At 44.4% G+C, this 13,862-nt stretch overlaps 2 protein-coding genes across 4 annotated transcripts in view; one reads left to right on the plus strand and one right to left on the minus strand.

Annotated features, from left to right (window-relative positions):
* LOC115763764 (heparan sulfate glucosamine 3-O-sulfotransferase 2) overlaps positions 1-12,822 on the minus strand; it is a 47,576-nt gene extending 34,754 nt beyond the window's left edge. The window contains exon 1 of the mRNA XM_030706482.1: positions 12,768-12,822. The gene's annotated coding sequence lies outside the window, so the exon portion shown is untranslated. The remainder of the gene's footprint in view (positions 1-12,767) is intronic.
* On the plus strand, positions 274-3,096 carry LOC115771489 (sodium-dependent nutrient amino acid transporter 1). Of its 3 annotated transcripts, XM_030717216.1 has the most exons (7): positions 276-861; positions 1,364-1,738; positions 1,796-1,985; positions 2,042-2,324; positions 2,406-2,582; positions 2,732-2,832; positions 2,895-3,096. In XM_030717216.1, the coding sequence occupies exons 1-7, from the start codon at positions 356-358 to the stop codon at positions 2,961-2,963; spliced, it is 1,701 nt and encodes a 566-aa protein (XP_030573076.1). In that variant the 5' UTR covers positions 276-355; the 3' UTR covers positions 2,964-3,096. The 3 variants fall into 3 exon arrangements, with proteins under 3 accessions (XP_030573092.1, XP_030573084.1, XP_030573076.1); XM_030717224.1 differs by lacking the exons at positions 2,732-2,832; positions 2,895-3,096 and adding an exon at positions 2,646-2,723 and having other exon boundaries at positions 275-861; XM_030717232.1 differs by lacking the exons at positions 2,406-2,582; positions 2,732-2,832; positions 2,895-3,096 and having other exon boundaries at positions 274-861; positions 2,082-2,274.
* Positions 12,823-13,862: the final 1,040 nt, after the last annotated feature.

The raw sequence follows: 13,862 nt of genomic DNA on the forward strand, positions 1-13,862 counted from the left end.
ACAATTTGCACAGAACAGCTCTTGAGCTGTGACACCTGCCTCAGGCTCCGCTCCGCGCCCCACTGCAATTCACTTAGCATCTTTTATTAGTGCCAATTAAGCGAAATGCTACAAATAGACGTGTAGATAAAGATGAACAGCATACCGCCGTGAACCAGATAAGCCGGAAAAACAAATTTCACAAAGCGACTTGTAACTAAAATCTGCCAGAGAAATCTCAGCGGTTGCTTTAAGTCGGATTGACTGTGTGCGACAATTGTCAGCGGAATCAGTCGACGACGCGACCTCAAAGTGTGTAGTTCAAGAACCTAGAGACAAGTAGTAGAAGAAGCAGCAACGGGAGCAGCAGTCAAAGATGTCGCAGCAGCAAACGCAGTTAATGCTAGACAACAACAAGGACAAGCCGCAACAGCCGAAGGAACAGTGGGGCAATGGTTTGGAGTTCCTCTTCTCTTGCATCTCACTGTCCGTGGGCTTGGGCAATATCTGGCGCTTTCCCTACATCGCCTTTCAAAATGGCGGCGGCACCTTTGTGATACCCTATTTAATAGCGCTGCTCGTAATTGGACGACCCGTCTACTATTTGGAGATCTCTCTGGGCCAGTTTCGCGGCGGCGGCGTGTTGCGCGCCTTCGATCTGGCGCCCTTGTTAAAGGGCGTGGCCGCCGGACAGGTGCTGGCCACAGGCGCCTCCATCACCTACTATTCGAGCATTATGGCATTAACACTGCGCTTCCTGCTGGCCTCGTTTAGTGCTGTGCTGCCCTGGAGCAGCTGCCGCGAGAGCTGGGGCAGCGATTGCTACGATGGTAGCTCGGTAAATGCCACTGGTAAAATGTCTCCCGCGCAGCTGTACTTTGAGTAAGTGAATCAAAAAGGCTAAGCAAGAAAGAAAAGTTGTCCATTAAATACCCTAGCATAAATGCGACAAAAGGGGCGATTTATAATATAGCGTGACCCGATCTGATACGACCTGAAGGGTATGTTGGGAGAATAGTTAAGTTCGTAATTGCCTTGTTTGATAGATATATTTTGAAAGACAGAGCAATTTCCCAAGTAAAAAATAATTGTTGTCCTTGTATATAGCCATATGTTATAACACTCAGTTGTTGATGAGAAGTTTCGGATATGTTTTTCCGACAAGTTTACTTCCGACAGATCGTTTTTAAGACAGCTAAATGAAGATTTATCAGGACATATTTACAACTGAGTATGTAATTTGTCGATGCAGTCAATTGGCTATAATAATACAATGCGCTCGCCTTTGTAATGCGGATCAAGAATACATATATACTTTATGTGGTCGGCGCTGTCACCAGCACATTCCATTAGACAATTATAACATATGCTCATCCTAATACAGGCGTGAGATTCTCCATGAGCTGCCCAATATTGACCAAGGTCTGGGTCTGCCCAATTGGCAGCTGGTGGCCTGTTTGGCTGTGGCTTGGATCATCATAGGCGGCGTGCTGATACGCGGCATTAAGAGCAGTGGCAAGGCCGCCTACTTCTTGGGCGTGTTTCCGTATGTGGTGCTGCTGTTGCTGCTGCTGCGCGCTGTGACGCTGCCCGGCGCTTGGGATGGCATTGTGTACTTCTTCAAGCCACAATGGCGGGAGCTGCTTAATCCGCTCGTTTGGTATGCAGCTGTTACCCAGGTGTTTTTCTCGCTGGCCATTTGCTTCGGCACCGTGATAACCTATGCCTCCTACAACAATTTCAACAAAAACGTGTACAAGTAGGTGGTGCTCGGGCACAGTTAACCGTTGGAACTACATTTGCAACCACTTCACAGCGACATTGTTATCATCACCACAATGGACTCGTGCTCCTCGATAATTGCCGGCTGCATTACCTTTGGCATTTTGGGCAATTTGGCCAAACAGACGGGCATTGCGGATATTGGCAGCGTGGTGAAGGGCGGCACCGGCTTGGCATTCATCTCCTATCCAGAGGCCATTGCCAAGTTTGAATATGTGCCACAGGTAAGCTATCGAGAACACGGCGCGCCATGTGCGCTTTAAAGCTCAACTACCTAAAGATGTTTGCGGTCCTTTTCTTTCTCATGCTCTTTGTCCTAGGCATTGGCAGCACCGTCGGCATGGGCTCCTGCATATTGCGCGTCATTCGCGACCAATTTGGCAAGCGGGCGGGTCCCAACTGGGCCCTCGCTGGCGCACTGGCTGCGCTGGGCTTCGGTGTGAGCATCGTGTATGTGACACCCGGTGGGCAGTTTATAGTCAATCTGATCGATTTCTATGGCGTTTCCTTCACTGCGCTAATACTCGCCATCGGCGAGCTGCTGGCCGTGGCCTGGTTTTATGGTGGGTTGTTAGCTCCTCCTTGTCATTCTCCTGCCTCTCCTTCGGACTGCCTTTAACTGTGCTGCTTCTCGTTTTTGACAGGCGTACGTCGCTTCTGCGCTGATATCAAATTCATGACGGGCATTGAGACGGGCTGGTATTGGCGTCTATGCTGGGCCTACATTACGCCTGGCCTGATGGCCGCTGTCCTGCTCTACACGCTGCTCAATATGAACGAATTGACGTACAAGGGCGTTGCATATCCTCATATAGCGCATGGTGAGGCAATTTGAATTCATTATATATCATTTCGATACTTATTCAGCTTGGATTGATTTGCAGATTGAATGCAGTTAATATCTTCATTATCATTAGTATATCAATGGGCTTCAATATAGAGTGTTAATCGTAATCTCTTCCGCTTTCAGTTTTTGGCTACTTCTTAGCTGGATTAGGTCTGCTGCAATTGCCCGGCTGGGCCTTGTATGCATTCTACAAGCAGCGCAAAACGGAAGGCAGCTTCTGGGAGGTAGGTGCACCAATCTATGTCCATTAATATATATTATATATTATGTGACTATTGCTTTTCAGCGTCTTTGCGCTGCCAGCAGACCAGCTGAATCTTGGGCACCCGCCATCGCCCAGATGCCACAGGACTAGATGCGTGTGAGTTCAGCAAATGGAAAATTGCTATTGGCTGACGCAGCGTATACGTAATGTGTTTAGAGCTTGTGTCAAGTGCATGCGCAAGTGTTTAGACTTGATTGTATATAGAGTACGAAAAATAAAAGCTTTAAATGTAGGGAACAAAAACCAAACAACAGAGTTCATTTTGTTCGGACAGGAAAAAAGAAGGAAAACCATTCGCGTTGGGTAGACAAAAATTAAATACGCTTTCAAACAAATATGTTTTTTTGACAGCAAAATATGATTTCTGATCTATTCGGCTGATTCTGAGAACTAATTGCTTAGAATGAGAGAAGCAGAGCTTTATTGCTAAGTTTGTTGTCATGATAAAAAATGTATGCATCCTTATCAAAGCGTTGCACGTTTCCCAGCCAAGCTAAAATGCTGCCACTGCCACTGCAAGGGTATACAAAATGCTGCAACAACTGGAACAAGGACAACAACAACTGGTGAAAGAACAACTCGAACAACAAGTCAAACAGCAAAAACAATATGGGTAAACTGAGGGAGCAGCCAACTGCAAGCGCTTTTAATTACCCCAGGGCGTGCCTTGTGCCACGTCAACAGCATGCCGCATGTGGCAAGCAGCAGTCATTGCCGTCGTGACGGAGCGTAGGATGTGCGGATGCATGGCAATGGTTGGGCGAAAGAGCTAAAGCAATTGCAGCTGGAGATGGAGATGGAAAATGGGAAATGGAACTGAAGCTGTGCTTTGTGTGTGTGGGTGTGTGTGTGCGTTTGAAATGCCAGACATGTCGGCAATGCGGAAATGCGCAAATATCAAATGAAAACAAGCGGGTAAAATGAACGAAACGGCAAATAAAACATTTTTCTATCCGTTGTTCGACGTACTCATTTAGAGCGCGTCGACAGTGGGCTGACAGGGCACAGATGAAGCTGCTGCTGCTGCTGCTGTGACATGGGCAACAAATCAAAATGACGCACAAATGGCTTATGCCATATATGTGTGCGTGGGTGGGTGTGTGTGTGTGAGTGACAAAAGTTTAAATGTAAATATGCAAAAGCAAGGCGTGCGAAATGTACTGAGTTTGGCATTGCAACGCTTTTAACGTATTACAACGCATTGGCGTGTGTGTGTGCGAGTGTGTGCAAATGTGTGTGCACGCATCAGTTGTCAAAAAGTGACAGTGTAACATTTTTTCGCTTCTTGTCCAACCCCCATTGCCGCCATCATTCACATCACTTGGCATCGCTGGCAACACGACAACAACAACAACAACAAGAACAAATTGAAGAGTGTGTTGACTTTGACTGACGCGTTGTTAGCCATGAAGTGTGTGTGCCATGCGGCGTCACAACCTTCTGGCATTGCGTGTCCTCACAGCGGGCACACCCACAGCAACACACTCACACACGCACACGCATATTAACACACACACACATGTAGAAATAGATGGCGCAAACTTTGTTGCGCTTAGTACACCCTGTAAAAAATGAACGCCAGCAGGGCTATTTTAACTAGAGTATGCATAAAACAAAATCAAAAACTATAGGTTTGATTTCCGGGCTAGGAGCTAGTTGTCATTATGGCCAACAAATTACTATCTTTAGATTTATTGCTTATCTTTAATATCTTAATATCTTTAATTTAAGCTCTCTCTGATTCCTGATAAACACTAAACAAATTATTAGAGCAGGAATGCCTTCTATTCATAAATTGGTTAGCAAAACACTTAACACTGTTCTTTATAGATTTACAGGGTATGTCTTAACTTAATCACCCAGCTTCGTTTTTCTTTGTTTATTGCTTTAACGATGCGCGTAAATCTTGACATACTTTTCTTTCAAACTGGGGGCGTCGCAAGCAGCCAAAGGGCGGGCATAGCTCTCACACACACACATAAACACTCACACAGACACATTCGCGGGCTTTTATTGGCAGCGGTTGTAGCTGGCAAGGCAACTGCTCATCTCAGCCATAAAGTATGCTTCACATGCCATGCAGCTGCCACACACACACACACACTCGCACGCACACTCGCACACATGCCTTAGACAAGTGGCACAGCTGTCCACAGTTGACTGGCTATTCATCCAATTCCTGCATCCATTTATGTAAAGTGGCCCAAGTTGTTGAGTCAGCCAGGGAGAACATCTGCAAATGCTGAGTTACCTGCCAAATTTTTCCATGTGCCTCAAAGTGCTGACTACGTTTGGTCTTTTTGATTATGAATATGAAAGCGACTCGAAAAATTGATGGCAAAAGTTGTTTATAAAACTCTGAGATGCACTTTGCACATATTGGCTCTTAAAGCGACATGGGCAGGGTCAGGGGCGATGACAGGGGCGAGAAGGGAAGGTCAGAGGGGAGGCATGATAGAATTCTCGTGAACCTAAAACGTTTATCGTGTTTCACATTGACGCTCTGGCCTACAACGTGTCGTATACTTAATGCCAGCAGCTGTTGTTGTTGTTGTCCTAGTTGTTGTCCTGCTTGCTACTGTTCAATGGCTAGTTAAGTGCATAGCCATTTAAATTTAATTGCATTCACAGTTGAGCAGTTAAGACCGATAAGCTCCAAATGGATGAAGCGTTTCATATGTTGGCCTTTTTCGTGTGGCTCCTGTCATTAGAAATTAATGGCTAACAAGTTGCCTAACTGCGCCCATTCATTGTTAGTTAGCTGGTCAGTTGTTGGCTAGTTGGTAATTAGGTAAGTTGTGTTTAAATATGCATTATGCATTGGTCAATAAATGAGACAGACTGCTTGCGCTGGCCAGTTGTCAGCTGTCGCTTGTCAATTAAATCCAACTTGTTAACTTGTTTTATGCCCAGTTAACTTGTCTGCCTTCTATATGGTCTAGACAACATAAATTTTGTGCTGCTTGGCCGGCTTTAGCTTGTCTTTTTATCTAATTTATGTCATTTACGAGCGTTTGCCTCTTATCACAGTCACAATAAATTAAAAGACTGCGCTGATAAATGCCCAGGCTGGCCAAAGCAGACGTACGCTCCTTCGCATTGCGCCCATTCCAAAGCCAATTACGCTTATTACATAATTTAGCAATAAGAACAACAACAAGAACATGTAGATAACCTGAACGAATGATGTTCTGCAATTTCAGCAAAAACCAGCAAGAATAAATTAAATAAGCTGATAGAACAGTTGTCTTGGTCTCCCAAATATTTAATACTCTTGACCGCTTGGAGCTATAAGATATAGTACTCTGATATTAATAAGATTGTGCGGATATGTTAGAAGCAGAGCTCATATTTGCCGAGCTTGCTCAAGACATCTTGAAAAACGAAAAGGTCTTCTTATAAATACTCTGTTTTTTTTCGGCTGGAGGTTCCCACGGGAGCTATTTAGTATAATAAACCCATTATGATACTGTTTAGAATAAAGTCCAAAATGTCTATTTCTATATCAAATTAACTTGGCTTCCTGATCAGTTATATATAAACTATATAAATATCGCTGTGTTTCCTTTATGCGTTACGTATTTCCTATTTATTTCGTATTTCGTATAAAAAAAAAGGCAGCTGAAAAGCCCCTAGAGAGATTCACCGAGACTTGGACGCCATGCAGTTGCTCCCAGTGGCGGGTGAGCGGGGAATTGGTAAAGGAACTAGGGATTTGAGTGACCAGCAGCAATAACGGCAGCGGCAACAGCAGCACAAAAGTAAAGTCAAACAATTAAGAAGGCCTAAAAGCCTTAAGAGCTGCCACAATTTTTAGACAAGAGCCGCACCCCATTTGCCACACCCAAGCAACTAATGCCCAACTGTTCCACGTAGTGTGGGCAACAGGAAAAATGCCTGCAACTGCAAGGAATCAAAAGGAATTCGAAGAACAAGCAGCAACAGCAATGGGACTGAAAAGGAGTTGCCATGCGTGCTGACAGCATAATGCGAATAATGTGGAAAATATTTTCCATGTCTGCTAATGTGTGTGTATGTCTGTCCGTCTGAGAGTGTGCGAGTGTGCGTGTGTGTGAGGTGTTATGCTAGGAGGGGAGAGACACAAACGAAAAGCAGCGACAGTGAAATCCTATTAAGAAGTTTGCTATCGCAAATTAAAATCTAAATACGCCAACCAAATGACGGCGACGTCTGCCCCAAGGGGGTCGAGGGGGGCGTCGAGGGGCGCCATAGCGAGCAGAACAAAAGGCGTTACGCTCCCTACACCGACGCAGCTGCTGCCACGCCCACGCACAGCTAACATTTTGAATTATAAGCAAGCGAACAATTTAATAAAGGTTGTCCCTAAATATGCACGCCAAGGCGAAAAGGCAGACTAAAGACAACCACAACAGAACAGGACAGATTCGAGGTGGGGCGGGGTAGATTGACGAGAACGACGACGAGGACGAGGACGTGGCACAGACTATGACAATGTCAAAGAGTTTGTGCACGCAATGTGGGCGTGGCAGCTGTGGCCGTGGCCCCACAAAGCAATAACAACCTACAAACAACGCGGACGACGGCAAAGTTTTCACTTTTCTTTTTATACCCTGTACCATGGCTAAGAAAGGTGTATGACATACAAGTTGATATAAATGAGTATGGAATGTTTATATATTCTTTATCAGAAGAAGAAATTTAGGCAATCCATCATTTTGAGTCCGAGAATCTCTGAGATATTAAGAGCTAGGCTATACCAACTATACCATGCCTAAATTCGCAACTTCGATAAAAGAACATTTAGAAGATACACATTTGGGAAAGTCGTCAACGACTTTCACGGCTAGTTTATCAATCCAGGATTGCTTCAAGGATATCTCATAGTCGAGCACCTTAGCTTGGAGACACTCTTATTCGTTCTTTATTTCGCATAACTGGCAAATGGCAAAAGTTTTCCATTTTTGTTCTGCCTTTGTTTTCTTGCGTTGCCATTCGCAACTTTAAGTCCTTATTTAATTGGGTGTGTGTGTGTATGTGTGTGCTTGGCTTTGACAACAACAACAACAACAATTGACAGCAAAACAAACGATTGTCATTGTCAAGTGTGTGCGTCAACCTTTGAACCTGCCTCAGAGCACATGGCCTTAAATCGTGTCCAAGCTTCTCTCGAATCCCAATACACCATCCAGCACACCCCCCGAAGCGCCGAATATAAGCGCCTGCTGTCATCCTTTTGTGCCAGCAAGACAGCTCGCTTTAAATTGTATTGTTAATTTTTGGGTTACCCTTTTTATGTCAATCCGATTTTGGCCCAAAAAGGGAAGGAGCTCGCAACTTTTTTTTGGTCCTTTGTGCGCGCTATGCAAACATTGCCTGCCAGAGACAACAACTGTCATTTGCTTAAAATATCCGAGCAGCATCGTGCCGCGTCCCCTCATCCGAACTCTTTGGCATCCTTTGAAGGATTCAGTTCGAACTGCAACAGTTTGTGGCAATTGAAATATTGTTATAGCCACAGAACAAGTTGCCTTTAACTCTATCTTGTTCAGTTTTATTGTTTTTATTGCCTATCTCTCACTCTATTCCGAACTGCAACATCCGTGCTTCTATTTGCAGAATTTCAGTTCGCCATTTGCATATTCCTAGAGCGCACAGTTTCCTGTTCCACCCCACCTGTTCCCGTTTCCATTCCCCCTCTCGCCAACACTGCTTTTAGAATTGTTTGCATGGCGTTGCTCCATTCGCTACCTCAATGCGCATAAATCAAGCGCAAAGCACAAATATTTTGCCAGCGACAACAAATATATAATGACCTCTCCGTTCTCTTATCTCCCGCTTATCATGCACCTATTCCCCCTCCCCCTCTCTCTTTCTCTTCCCTTCATGCACTGCGACTGGCTGGTGGACCCGTCGGCTGCTGAATTTGCCGGTCGCATTGACTGCATTCACAGTTATCGCGTTTCCTCTTAAATACTCTTCATTATAGGACTCTTGAACTTCGCCATGGAGTTTGCACCTGAAAACACAATAGCTCTGTGGGGTTGCTCTCAAGTTTAATTCTTCATAAATTAGATTACATTTATTATCTTCTTGGGTGGTCCAAAAGGACAACTCCTTGAATTTTACTTAAGTTCTTATTGGAAAAATGCTTGTACTTATATATGTGACTCCTTAGTTGCTTATTTTATTTAGAGTGTTCGTTTGTCAGCTTGCTTATTCTCTCTATTCTTTCGCAATATTATTTGTCGCTGCGGCTGTTCCAGTTTTTTTTTTTTTTCGTAGCGTCGCTGCGGTTTGCGCTTTGCTGATTTCATTTTGATTACGGCAAATTGTTTTTAGTTGCCGTCGTTTTCCGTTTTCCTTTTCTACGTATTTATTTCTATTCCAGCTCTTGGTGGGTTTCAATTGCGGATTTGTGCAATTTTCTTTGCCCATTATTTGCATTTCTTGCATAATCACGTTCTATTTATATAATTCTATCAGCGATCAGCACAATAATTATTTTTCTGAGCGGATTATACAAGCATTACCATTTTTATGGATATTATTTGTGCCCAATATCACAGATAAGTCCAATGCAAATAAATATGGCGTGCGCCAGCTTTGACTCCATCAAATATAAATAAACATTTTTTATTTGCAGTGTAATTTAGGCGGACCATAAATGAATACAGTTAAAGTAAACGACTTATGCAATTGATTATGTACATATATACTGGCCATTTCGAGGCGCCATATTAAAGGTGGTAAGTGCGTTAAAACAAATATCATTAGCGAGTGCTGATCGACTATTTAATACTTCGCACTCAGTTCTAGAATAAGCATAAGCATTTACTGGAGTGTTTTGTAGTGAACAAAAAGCACAAATAGCAGCAACGTTTTTTTCAATTTTCCCAACAGCTCGCATAACAAAAGAATTCGACGAGGTCACTAGGCACGTGCTGGAGTTTTCAAAATGGCGACCAGGACAACAACAACAGCAACAAGAACGGCAACCAAATTAGTCGTTGTGAATGCAGTTTTTGTTCTGTTTCATCCTTTTTGTTCGCTTGTTGTTTTGCCCTGATTTGATGCTGCTGGGTTTTTAGGGCCACTTATTATTGAAGCGAGTTATTTTCGCTGGCCCATCGTCAGCTTTTTGGCGCACAAGTTTTAAATGAAATCAAATTAAAATGCATGCGGCTCTTTCTAAAAAATGAAAACGGAAAGGAAACCCTTTTGGCAACGATGAAGTGCTGCTGCTGTGGCAACTCTGGCAGCCAATGGCAGCTTAATGAGCAGCCAACTTCACTCCAGTATTCACTTCATTTTAATTTGCGTCTGGTTTTTGCCCTTTGCCAGAGTTGCCAGTCGGCATTTCTGGTTTTCTACTCCTTCTGCTCCATCCATTCCACCTTACCATTCGCAAACTCTGCGTTGTCGTAATGCAAATTGGTATTTGCTGCGTCTCACATTTTGTGTCAGCTGTCAAGTTGACATTTGTCATTCTCTATGCATTTCTGTAGTTTCAAATATCAATTTTAAGAGCTGACAAATTGCAGTGAAATACGTTGCAAATTGAAATGAATTGTGAGTGGGAGCTGTGGGCGTCGCCTCTATCAGCAATCAACTAGGCAAATTACTTCGTGGCCCATTCCTCATTACGGATGTGTATGTGTGTGTGTGTGTCTACATTAATGCGAGCTGACTTATGTCATATTCATGGCAGGCAGGCACACATGCCACGCCCACACACACACGTGTGCAGTAGGCACGCTTCGATTAAACAAACCTACTCAAATATGCAGTGACATTGAGGCAAAGACAAAAGCCTAGCGTCACGGCAGCGCAAGCTATGTGTGTGTGTGTGTGCGTCTATGAGGCAATGGCACGCACACACACATAGTTGCAGCCGATGGCAAAGGTCAGAGACAGTTGCATAACGTAAAAACAGGACACGGATGCGACTGCGGCTTCTTTGTATTTGGCTAATTAAAAAAATAAAGCTGACGCCTGCTATTGCATAAGCCAAAAAAGGGGCAAAGCAGGCAGCTGTCAGCGCCAGCCGTACGCGTTTATGTGTATGTGTGGGGGTGTGTGTTGCAAAATGTCAACGCAACGCATGCAACATGGACGACGCTCAAGGATATGCACATAAACAAACAAAAAATGGAGCCCGTGTGTGTATATATGTGTGTGTAGTGCTTGCGTAACGTAAAAGTAGCCTTGAACTGCAGCCTGTCGCTTTCAATGGATTTGCATTCCATGCGCTGCTCACACACACACACACACACACACACACTACTACCAAGGTCACGCCAACGCCAGCCGCAAATGACAGTTGGAGTGAGCGGGAGCGACAGAGGGTTATGACATTCACAAGGCGTTAAACGCACACACATACACTGTCAAGCCGCAACCGAAATGTCAGAAAACTGTCGCGAAGTTGTGCCTAATTGGCGCTCAAACGAATGCAGCGATAGAGGCAGAGAGAGAGGGAGAGAGAGAGCCGTAAAGCGACAACAACAGCGCACTATTAAATGCAACTGTGCAAGCCAAAAGCAGCGCACACTTCTCGTCATTCAATGCGTTCATTCTCTGCAATATAATAACGGTTAAGCACGCAGAGTCAAGCAGCGGGCCGCGGCGATGGCACACAAACAAAAACTCAAAAGGCAAATGTGCAAGCAGGGCAGGCAAACGAACAAGGCGAAACAACAGTTGGATAATGACGTCAAATGAAACGCAGAGAGTCGGCGAGAGTGAGAGAGAGATACCCGACGAAGCCTGCTTAAGAGGGTTGCCAGATCAACAGCAGCAGCAGCAGTAGTAATAGGAGCAGACGAGGGTTTGTATCTTTGTCAGCTATAAATAACACAAATGCTTAACTATTTGCATATTAAATAAATACTCATTTGTTTTATATATAGTATAGTATAGTATTATGCATATTAGATTGTCTCGCATTGCCCCAAAAGTCAGACGCTTGCCAATCAGTCAATTAGATAAAATACACAACACTCACACTCACAAATTCGCATATATGCTAATAGCTTGAGTTGCCTTTGAGTCACCCTCGCACACAGACACAGACACACACGCAACTTAACTCGCATCTGAACGTAAAACTGGCGCTGCCCGGCGAGCCATTTAATGGCCTTTTCGCTTTTACTTGCCGCTCGCACCCACACACACAGGCACACACACACATACAGTATAGCCCCTCTAGCCTTAGAAATCGCTATTTGGTTATGCTGGCAGCTCTTTCATTTATTTTTTTTCTGCCTCTCTTTTTCTCTTACGGACTGCGCGTTGTGTGCAAGTTGGTCATAAAAATGGAGTTACATTTATGACCCACATCAGGAGCGCACAGATAGAAACGAAACGCCAAATGAGTTGGCCCCAGGAGTAGGGCGCGGGGAACCGTGGGGCAGAGCGCTGCGAAAATTGCGAGCGCTGCGTGTCGGTGGGCGTGTGTTGGCCCCTGCCATCGCTGTCGCCTTTAAGCAAGCTACATTCACAAGAATATTTTATTTTACTGTTATTTTTGTTTGCTATTTTCACTGTGTACGCTTTGTTATTGTGTTTCCCTCTTCCCTCTTCGATGGCCATTTACTTTTGACTTCAGTTCTACCCTTTGCTCTTTTCACAATTGTTGTTGCTGTGTTTCTTCTTCTACTTCTAATTCTACTTCTTCTTGTTCATTAAATTGCCGCCGTTCTTTTTTTTTTTGCCGCGCGGCCTCAGTTTTCGCCGCCAAATCGCCGTTAACTCGTCGACGACGCCGACGTCTTTACTTGTTTGCCGTACAAATTTTCAAGGCTAAATATGCGTATCGGATTTTGTTGAGGTGCACAAGGATTTGCGTGTCACACACACACACACACATGTGTGTGTGCTAGCCACTTAAACTTGCGCCTGCAGTTAACTTACCCCTTGTTCCGCTTCGGTTTCTGCTGCGGCGTCTTTGGTCATTAAGTATGCAGCACAATTTTGCATGCGCATGCAAGCGCCGCCATTTAATCTTGCGCCCGCCGCTACCCCCTCGCGTCTTTCGCACACTGACCCAGTTCGCTTTGTTTTGCGTGTTTATCTTGCACACGTTTCTATGCTATGCGGCTGCTGTTACCGCCTGTTGTTGTTCCTGTCGTTGCACTGCTTCTGCAGAGTGCCGTTGTTGCCTTTTAAAGGCAGCTCTTTTTTGATATGCATGCAATGGGTAAAACTCTAAGTAACGGGAACTACTTTGCTATGTGTTGTACTTTTGCATATTTTTGCTTTTAAAAGCCAGTTTTTCTTTATCTCCTTTAGACGCTCAGTAACGGGAACTGCAACGGTCACTTTTACAGTGGGTGCGAATTGTTTGTTGCTGCCTAAAGCTGGTGGCTAGAGTTGAGCCCAAAAGTATGCGACATTAAATTGATTACACTTTCACCGTTTCTGTCACTCGCTTTACGCTTTCTTTTCCTTTCTATACACTTAACCCGCTCGTGTGCATTTTTTATGCGCTTGTTTTCACTGTTTGTTTTCCCATTGTGTTGCTAATTTCGTTACTTTCACTTTGTTAGGCTTTCGCCTCGTCTGCCTGTGCGTGTATGTGTGCACTGCTGTGCCTGTGTGTTTGAGTGTGTGTAAGCACACGTGTGCGTGGCTGCAGCCAGTTTCGTTTACTGTTTCTGTGTGTGCGTGTGTGTATCTGTGCGTCGTCAGTTTTCGTTATTCAACTTTTGGTAGCGCATTGATTTTTCACTTAACTTTAATTTGTTGTTGCCTTAATTAAAATAATTTTTTTGTTTGCATTTCTTAACGCAATTTCTCGTGGAACTTTTGTTGCGCGTTTTTCATTTCGTTTTGATTGCTTTTCATTCCAGTTTTGCGCGCGCTTGCCTAACGTTCAACGTGTGCGTCTGTGTGTAAGAGTGTATGTAGCAGGTGGATAATAATATAGTTTGCTCGATGCGGTCCACGGTCGCAGCGTACGTCCGCTCGCCACGACTCTTCACACATTTCTGAGAGCGCGCGCTTCGA

This window comes from Drosophila novamexicana, unplaced genomic scaffold, assembly GCF_003285875.2.
Source record: "Drosophila novamexicana strain 15010-1031.04,08,12 unplaced genomic scaffold, DnovRS2.1 tig00000008-arrow-pilon, whole genome shotgun sequence".
In the NCBI taxonomy this organism is placed as follows: Eukaryota; Metazoa; Arthropoda; class Insecta; order Diptera; family Drosophilidae; genus Drosophila; species Drosophila novamexicana.

Bases quoted from the DNA above. Each gene is read 5' to 3' on its own strand.
- LOC115771489 (XM_030717216.1), top strand. From the start codon at position 356: ATGTCGCAGCAGCAAACGCAGTTAATGCTAGACAACAACAAGGACAAG. The intron at 1,739-1,795 runs GTAGGTGGTGCT...ACCACTTCACAG, and splicing joins TTCAACAAAAACGTGTACAA to CGACATTGTTATCATCACCA. The intron at 2,833-2,894 runs GTAGGTGCACCA...ATTGCTTTTCAG, and splicing joins CGGAAGGCAGCTTCTGGGAG to CGTCTTTGCGCTGCCAGCAG.